This window comes from Drosophila yakuba, chromosome 2L, assembly GCF_016746365.2.
Source record: "Drosophila yakuba strain Tai18E2 chromosome 2L, Prin_Dyak_Tai18E2_2.1, whole genome shotgun sequence".
NCBI lineage: Eukaryota > Metazoa > Arthropoda > Insecta > Diptera > Drosophilidae > Drosophila > Drosophila yakuba.
Window position 1 is genome coordinate 15568916 of NC_052527.2, and position 9008 is coordinate 15577923.

The following is a 9008-nucleotide window of genomic DNA, read 5'->3' on the forward strand; positions in this document are numbered from 1 at the left end:
AGTATCAGAACATAGCCCATACAAATAAAAAGTACTAAGAACACAATATTAAATTTTTTTTTATTTATTAAAGACGCTAAAAAAATTTGGTTAAACTCGATTCAGAGACGATATTCCCTTGCAGTATTATTGGTAGTAAAGTTCCAGATTCATGCCATCGTGGATTTCATCTGAGAAAGCAAGCAACAAATAGGGCTAAAGCAATGAGTTACAAGAAAACTACTTAAGGGCTTACAGTCGGATAGGCGAATCGGATCCTTGTAGATCGTGTACCACTTCTTCAGGACAATTTTCTCGTGCTTTGTACCCGTTTGTGCCGCGATTAGTTTCTTGAGGTCCCCGATCGTGTCGTCCGGGTTGCACTTGACGCGTACCTGCGGATAGAACGTTGTTTTATGATGCTTGAAGTTTGCTATAGCTTCTTAGGTACTTACCTTCTTGCCAAGACGATCATTACACGTTATTTCAATCATATTTTATGATTTGAAAGAAAAATCACAACAAGAATGCCTCTTGATTTGTTGTGGTATTATTGCTTAGGGTTGTCAGCTGGCCTTAACCGGATATCGAGTGGTTTGACCCATCGCCTAATTGTCCTCGGTGCTATCGATATTTCACTGAGTCATTAATAAATATAATTTTAAATACATTCAAAAAACAAATATGTATATAGTAAGAGGAAATAATAAGATTAGAAGTCTGAAGTGTACTTTAAATCCTTAAAAAACAATTTTACATCCCCGAGAAACGGTTAGAATGTTTAAAAGATTAAAATTTAGGTTTAACTTTTCTTCGTTTTTCTTTTTGTTAACCAAACCATAATTCTGCTGTTTCGCTATTTATCTGCGGAATTTCATTTTTGTCTTATTATTTTATTGTAACAATTTAAGGCTCCGTCGTGCAAAAACACTTAGACTTTTAGGCAGACAACAATGTAAACGCGGAACATAAAAAAAATTTAGGATTCTCTACAAGACAACAAGACAAGACAACTTAAAAAAAAAGTGCCGAAATATGTCTGCTTTCCAACAATGTCTTGAATTTGAAAATTAAATTTCGTTGCTCCTCCTAAACGATTATTTCACGATGCCAATAATCGATAGGTGGTGAATAGTCGATGTCTGTTAACAATAATCGATGTGTTTTCTCCGTCCACAATCCATTCGAATTTTTTCGCCGCTCGGAAAAGACGTGATTTTCTCGTTGTGACAGTGGAGACTATTTTTAAATCGTTTGCGGGGCTGGCAAAAAACCTCATATTCATATATTAAATCGGCGAAATTCATTAGTGCGGCACTATCAAATATATTACTAAGTATGTGCCATATTTGCGGGCGAACTGCCTCAAGCGTGGTGCCCAGTTTTTGTTTGTGTGACTTATGTGTACACATATGTACGCTATGACGCAGCTGTGGAAAACTTGTTTGGGTTTCCATTTCACCGAATCAACGAATATTTGCGCCAGTACTACGAACTCATTTTGGGCAGAAAACCCATTGTATTGATTATCGCGTGTTGTTTGTGTATGGCGTGGTCCGCCGGAGCACCCTGTACCGTGTTCCCCGACCCTGGAGTTCGGGCGTCGTTTTCGGCTGTGTGGCCCACCACCAATTGATCCACGGTCACTGGCAAGCAATTCGCGATCCGAAATGCTCCGGCCTATTTTTAGACGCGGTTTTTGCGGCCTGCCTACTTACCTCCCCAATGCATTCTAATTAAAAACTGGGCACTGCGCTCATTTCCACACGCATTGCATTGCATAATGCGGCATTAATGTGGCGGGGAAAGCTCGCTTCCAAACGCACTCAAGCATTGAAGTAAAGAGCACATAAAGCAAATGTTTTCCAGCTGCCCAATTGTAAACAACCCACGCCTAGCACGCACACACACACACGCACTCATACGGGTTTTAATGTTTACTCCAAATAAATCGTTTCCATGTTAATTATTTTTGTCTTCGCAGGGTCCGAGCACTGAAGGGAATCTGATCATGAGCGAAGATACATACCAGATAGAAACACGTCGGCGGTCGCGTTCCAAGACCCCCTTCCTGAGGTCGAGCTGCGACCATGAGAACTGTGAGCACGCCGGTGAGGAGGGCCATGTGCACCACCTCAAGAAGAGATCGGCGGCCCCCAATGTGCAGTAAGTGTCTGGGATACTCCCAAAATAGGACTCGTGGCGAAGCCCTTTATCGCGAGCCCTTAACTCTATATTTAGCCGTTACTATTAGTAACGCTCATATTGTGAGCATTCAATGTGTTAACGGATATGGGTAGTTGACCCTTTGGTAGTTTGACTGCAGGCTGTGAGGAAATCCATTTTCATTTTGGGCAGGCATGCCAGGAGAATTCAGAATAAACAATATATGTACTACCGTCAGGCTGTTCATTAATCAGAATCGCCTTTATGATAAATGCTATACAGTCTTGAATATTTCTATACAGACTATTCGATCCAGTTAACCAAGTTGGACTGTAGTAATACACATCCACAGCGACTGTTTGTATGCCGTGTGACGCCGCCATGACGTCACCTTCTTGTTATTCAGCTCTCCGTGAATTTGAATTTCGAAGCGGGTATGAAACGAAGGCAAAGCCTCATACAGGGTGCGGCATCTGGTCGAGCTTCTTTAGTTTTTGGCGCCTATTTCGAGAGCGCCTGACCCGATCAGTCTTCAAGACTCGATGACGTCAGAAATCGTTTTCACGTATTAGACACTAAATCGAGCACGTTGGGGTGGGCTAACAGTCGTTCGCGCTGAAGGCCAGCGACGATTATAAGCATATTTTCGTGTTTTTGTTTTGATACGCTGTACTCGTCGTTTGAAACGATTCCGAGCACGTTATCACGGACCTACTGAAATATTTCCCCCAAAATCTTACCAACTGGTATCTAAACCTCTTCTTTGCAGAACGATAGTGGAGGAGCATATAGTGGAGTCGAAGAGCAGCAAGAAAACCCGGGGAAATACGTTCGCCCAGCTGACCTCAGACTACTCGAGCGACGATATGACTCCGGAGGCCAAACGAAAGCAGAGCTCGATCACGACCACAGTCACGTCAATTCTAACCAAGCGGTCTGCCGGAGCCACATCCACGCCGCGAAACAGGAGCCAGCTGGAGACCACACAAAACACGCTGAACTCCGCCCAGGAAAAGCTTAACCAATCGAACGGAAACCTTAGCTCGGGAAATGTCAGCGACTATCTGGCCTACATTGAGTACAGGGATGCTGGCGAGTACTGGAAGTGAGTGAACCAATTCCGCACTTTCTAAACTGTATACTAATGATTTTACTTTGCAGCAAAACTCCCAAGACGGACTATACCTACTCCGAACTGTCCCCCCACCGGCGCCAGTTGGCGCCTGGAATTGTGGCTATGCCCAACATGTCCAGAAGAAGCCTAGAAAACCATAACGATCGAGTCAACTACATGGTGCAGCAGAACCCTGCACAGGAGGAGTTTATCCGCCGCCGCTACCAGTCCAAGTATACCCAGCAGGTCAACTATGACTCCGCAGACGAACTGGATGCCACCTTTGGGCAGCAAAAGCAAAGTTGGTGGCTTGTCCGCCTCGTCCAGCTGGTCGTTAGCAGCGTTACCACTGTGTGGAGTCGGGTGACCAATCTCTCGGCCACGGAGACGACTGCATATCACAACTACTACGCTAAGCGCCGGCAGAGTCAACAGGTTGGACTTTGGGGAAAACTGGTACAGACCATCGGAGGAGGATTTGCGAGTTTACTGCGCTACCTGTATGTTTTCATTGGATCGGTTCTGAGTTTGGACACGTGGTTGCTGCGATCCTCGGATGCGGAAAATAAGTCGAAAAAGCGCTTTCTCATATTTTTGCTGATATTGCTGCCCTTGCTGCTGCTGTCGGGTGAGTATGCCTCTAAGCACCGTCCAATTTACGATGTAAAGTATAATATGTTAGAGCGTGTGCCCTGACCTTGAATTGGTTTGAGAATTTATGCTATATACATATAAATCACCTCCGGTGGTTTTATTTATAAACTCGTCTAGTCGTTGGCAGTCGCGTGACGCCATCGATAATTTGTTAGTAAAATCCCGCGGATCAGATTTAAGTGGCCATGTGATGACATATTTTATTTTCCATTCGCCGTCAGCGAAGGTTAAACGCCTAATTTGCTTTGCCTTTGCAGGTCTGTTCTATTACATACACCCCAATGAAACTTTCCCACCCAAATCCCTGTCCGAATACACATTCACCCTACCTGAGTTGCCCACAATCGATGTAAGGGATTACCTGAACCAGGCGCAGTTTGAATCTGTCCGCTCTCAGGCCGCCGAGCATGCGGTCCGCGTTCGGGATTGGGCCGATGACTACATCTTGTACTTAAGAACCATCGGTCAGAACGTGGTCAACAAGGGGCGTCAGATATTTCAGGCCGACGATAAAGTCTATTATGAGCGTGTGTAGGGAACATCTGCAATGGGCAGGCTACCGCTTGGTGGTCGAACTGGTGCAGCAGTTGATTATTTAGTAGTAGTAGTCTGGTTGAGTGCAACGCCCCTTGCACTTAAGCAAATATAAGATTCTTTCTTAATGAACAATACAAGTACAAATTAAAGCATTTGATCTGTTTTTTGTCCGTCTGCTTGGCCCGCACTTTTGCATACTTATTTTATAGTTTTTCGTCCCGTCATTTACCCATTTTCATAGGCATACCCCACATATCCCACCTTACTAACCTACACAATTCCCAACAAAATGCAACATCACAGGCTGATGGGAGAAGGATAGAGCTCGCCGTAAATTTCATTCTTGTCTATCAATTAGGGCCTTTATCCGTCTGGGTCAATGCCCTAACTAAATCTTAATTGTTGTCAAACAACGTTTAATTGTAATTTGTTCACTGTTTGCATTGTAATAGTCTATACAAATAAATCGCAAACAATTTCATACAAAACATCATGTATAAAGAAGAGTAGTTTGTTTTATTTGCCATTTGTTGGAAGTTCGCTAAATGGTAAGTAAAATGTAAACAAAGCAATATTAGTTGGCCAGAATCGAACTCTATCCTTCTGCGTTTGTGTTGGAATTACCCCAAAAGCGAGTTCCCTGTTACCTCAGTCCGATTGATATTTGAAGTTTGTGGGAACTGAAAATGTAGAAGGATTGCCAACTAATAATGCTATGTTTAATCCTTTCCCAGGATGGTCGCTGTTGCAGGAGGATCAACGTGTTGCGTACGTTCAGCGTGCGGAAAATCTTTTACCGCTGCCATTCGCGTTTTTCTGCTCCGTATACAGCCGTTTGTCAAATGCTGGAGCCGCCTTGAAAACTTGGATGGAAGTGCCCACCGTCATAAGTCCCCAGCAGGAAGACGAGGCCATTAAGGTAAACATGGCCAGCATTGAAAGGAACATCCAGAAAGCCCTGACTGCAGAGGAATACGAAAATATCTTAGACCATGTGAACAGCTACGTGCAGCAGTTGGTCGAACTGAAAATGAACCAGCATTCCAAGGAGCTCCCACCGCAACAGATTCAACTCATTGCGCAAATGATAAAGAAAAACCTCCAACAGATTGCCTACAAAACTGAGCTAAGCGAAAAGGATTTGGCTGATCTGGCCATAAAACTGAAGCTGGAGCTGCAAAGCTCAGGCGGTTGGCAAGATGGTGCTAAACTATCACAAGCTAACTTAGAGGAAATAACCAAGCTAGTTAAATCAGAGGTTCAGTTCCACCAATCGCACAACACAATTAAACTGGACACGATTGACCTGCCGGCCCTGCTGAAGCAAATTCTGTCTATGCCAGCATTGGCAGACTTCGTAGATGCTCGAATTAGTCTTCAGGTGCGAGAGCTCGAGAAAAAGGAAGGTTCTGGTTCCACAGATGCAGAAGTCCAAATTGAGCGCCTGAACAGGGAAATCGCTTTCATTAAGTTGGCTCTCTCTGACAAGCAAGCGGAGAACGCCGATCTGCACCAATCGATCAGCAATCTAAGGCTCGGGCACGAGGATTTGCTGGAACGCATAAAGCAGCACGAACTTGCCCAGGATAGGCGTTTCCATGGGCTGCTGGCTGAAATAGAAACCAAACTGTCTGCGCTTAACGATTCGCAGTTTGCTCTGCTCAACAAGCAGATCAAACTATCCCTGGTGGAAATTCTGGGCTTTAAGCAATCCACCGCTGGCGGTGCTGCTGGCCAGTTGGATGACTTCGATCTGCAGACCTGGGTGCGCAGCATGTTTGTGGCCAAGGACTACCTGGAGCAGCAGCTGCTAGAGCTGAACAAGCGCACCAATAACAACATTCGCGACGAGATCGAGCGCTCCAGCATCCTGCTGATGAGCGACATTAGCGAACGGCTCAAACGTGAGATTCTTCTGGTTGTGGAGGCCAAGCACAACGAGAGCACCAGAGCGCTGAAGGGCCATATCCGCGAGGAGGAGGTGCGCCAGATTGTGAAAACTGTTCTAGCTATTTACGATGCCGATAAGACGGGTCTGGTGGACTTCGCCCTGGAGTCGGCGGGCGGCCAAATCCTTTCCACGCGTTGCACTGAGAGCTACCAGACAAAGTCAGCCCAGATATCGGTGTTTGGAATTCCACTCTGGTATCCCACTAACACGCCACGGGTCGCCATCTCACCCAATGTACAGCCAGGGGAGTGCTGGGCATTCCAGGGTTTTCCCGGATTCCTAGGTACGTCGCGGGTGAATAGTAAATGCTAAGAAAGTCATTACAGTTTCCTTCCCACAGTGCTGAAGCTTAACTCGTTGGTGTACGTCACAGGATTCACCTTAGAACACATACCGAAGAGTCTGTCACCAACAGGACGAATAGACTCGGCTCCTCGCAACTTCACTGTTTGGGTAAGTTTGACTTACTTAAATGGCAAAGAAAGTGGTCCATCTTAAACACAATTTATACATTAACTCAGGGGTTGGAGCAGGAGAAGGACCCGGAACCCGTGTTGTTCGGCGAGTACGAGTTCGAAGACAATGGTGCATCCCTCCAGTACTTTGCCGTTCAAAACCTGGACATCAAACGACAGTACCAAATCGTCGAGCTGCGGATCGAGACGAATCACGGCCAGCCCACCTATACATGCCTCTACCGGTTTCGCGTACACGGCAAGCCGGCGGCCACATAGATCTGTTTTAAGCTTTCTCTAGTGATTTAGGTTTTGCCAGGTGTACATAATGTCCGTGCCTTAAAAAGGAAACTCAACAATATCACTGCGAGATGTGGATCAAATGAACCCAACCGCTTTCAACAATGCGAACTATGTAAAATGTAAGGCTATAGATTTTAAGTGTTTTGTATTATATCGTAGATTTAAAGTGTTTAAATCCCATTAAGGTTAACTTGTACATAGCTTATTGTTTAAGTCGGGGCTCGAGTCCAGTATCCAAATAAGTCCTATAATAACTATTAGTACTTAGTTATTTTCCTGAACTCAAGCATCGCTCCTTTAAGTCTACTCTACTTACGTAACTATATTTTTTACCATGTTTGCCATTGAAATGCGTTTTGAAGTTAATAGTCATAGTTTGTCTAAGCCACACACTTGCTTGAAATGTATAGTTTAAGGTATATTTAAGCTAAAATGTTTTACAATGAAAACTTGGAAAGTTCTTTTAAATGCCATAGCTATCTGAACTCACCTGTACCCCTCTAAATAAAATTGAAACGCACTAAATATCTCTATTCAAACTATCGAATAAAACCTGCGTCCATCCCTCCCAATAAAAGCATCCAATTCAAGTTTTCCGTTCTCGTCGTATACGTTTTATGTCTAAAGAGTGAGCCCAAAAATAGTTTATAATTAAAAACATAATTTTTTATTGTTTCTATAAGTTTACTTAATTGGCTTAGTTTTTTCTGATTACTTCGTTAATTAAGGCTTTTTTAACAATAAACACATTGCTGTGAAAAAAAAAAACGTTTTCTTTTCAAAATGCACGCAAAAAATTGCTGTCAAAGCCATGGGAAGTAATTAACCCCTGCTGTCCGGTTTCTGTAATTAGATATTTTTGGACGGGAGTGAAAAATTGAAAGAAAATGGAGCAAGGAAATGGTTTCAAATATACTGCCGCTTGTTTCCTTTGCTATCTACATTTAGATAAATTGTCCATTTAAATCGGCTTTAAATGCATAATGACACATTTTACTTTTGACTGCAGCTGCGTATAATTTGCTAGCAATTTCCATGTTATTGTTAATCCGATTGGGCATAAATGATGTTCAAGGACTTGTGCTTCAACTTGATGAATTTATTTAGTACATTTCTGTCGCAGACTCGTCTTCGGTAATTTAATATAAAAATACCTTTGCAACGGATGTGTCGTTTCGTCTGGGGTTAATGTAAATTGTCCTTTAATTTGTTGTGCCAGGAAATTCCTGGCGCTGGCAAGTCAAAGGATTTAATCTTCAAGTGCCAGCGAAGGCATGCACTTAATTAAAGTCAGCTAGCTTGCTCAAACATGTGCTGTGATGGAGCATCCTGGAAGGCAGGACCACGTCAAAGGGACCACCTGCGGATGAATGAAATTTCACCGAATTGAGCGACCAGGCCATTGGGTCGCCATTAGGCAGATTCCTGCCTCGCAAGGATCTGTGTGGCATAGACTGCGGCATGTCCTCGTTTGAGCTTGAATTACAGGCATTGCTCAGGCGTTTGTGTAAATGCGGAAATGCCCCGTCTACACACACGCATAAACTTTAACTGCCACTGGGGCCCGAAAACTTTTAATTTCGTGAGGCGCAGGTTCAGCATATTCATTTCGCACCTGCAGCACGCTTAATTTGTTTACACAAATCTTTCTCAAATGCCAACCACCTACGCCGGCGAATTCCCATTGGGGAAATAAAAAATGAAACGACGCTGGCACTCTAGCACTCTGGAACAAAACTTTCGTTCTGGAAGTGTGTAACAATTAAACTGCAGCTAAAAATAGTGACTAATGAGAAAAGTTTGCAGCAGCGGCTGTAAAAAATGAAGGCAACGCAAGTCCACTGAATCG

General features: G+C 43.9%; 2 protein-coding genes across 3 annotated transcripts; one reads left to right on the forward strand and one right to left on the reverse strand.

Annotated features, from left to right (window-relative positions):
• Positions 1-48: 48 nt before the first annotated feature.
• On the reverse strand, positions 49-587 carry LOC6528329 (ubiquitin-like protein 5). Its single transcript, XM_002089346.4, has 3 exons — positions 435-587; positions 236-374; positions 49-170 (listed from the first exon to the last, which is right to left on the reverse strand). Exons 1-3 carry the CDS (start codon positions 471-473, stop codon positions 127-129), a joined length of 222 nt encoding a protein of 73 aa, XP_002089382.1. The 5' UTR covers positions 474-587; the 3' UTR covers positions 49-126.
• Positions 588-1154: 567 nt separating this feature from the next.
• Positions 1155-7927, forward strand: LOC6528330. Of its 2 annotated transcripts, XM_015198435.3 has the most exons (7): positions 1155-1315; positions 1964-2145; positions 2915-3250; positions 3307-3887; positions 5185-6684; positions 6742-6854; positions 6923-7927. In XM_015198435.3, exons 2-7 carry the CDS (start codon positions 1991-1993, stop codon positions 7133-7135), a joined length of 2898 nt encoding a protein of 965 aa, XP_015053921.1. In that variant the 5' UTR covers positions 1155-1315; positions 1964-1990; the 3' UTR covers positions 7136-7927. The 2 variants fall into 2 exon arrangements, with proteins under 2 accessions (XP_015053921.1, XP_002089383.3); XM_002089347.3 differs by lacking the exons at positions 1155-1315; positions 5185-6684; positions 6742-6854; positions 6923-7927 and adding an exon at positions 4171-4954.
• Positions 7928-9008: the final 1081 nt, after the last annotated feature.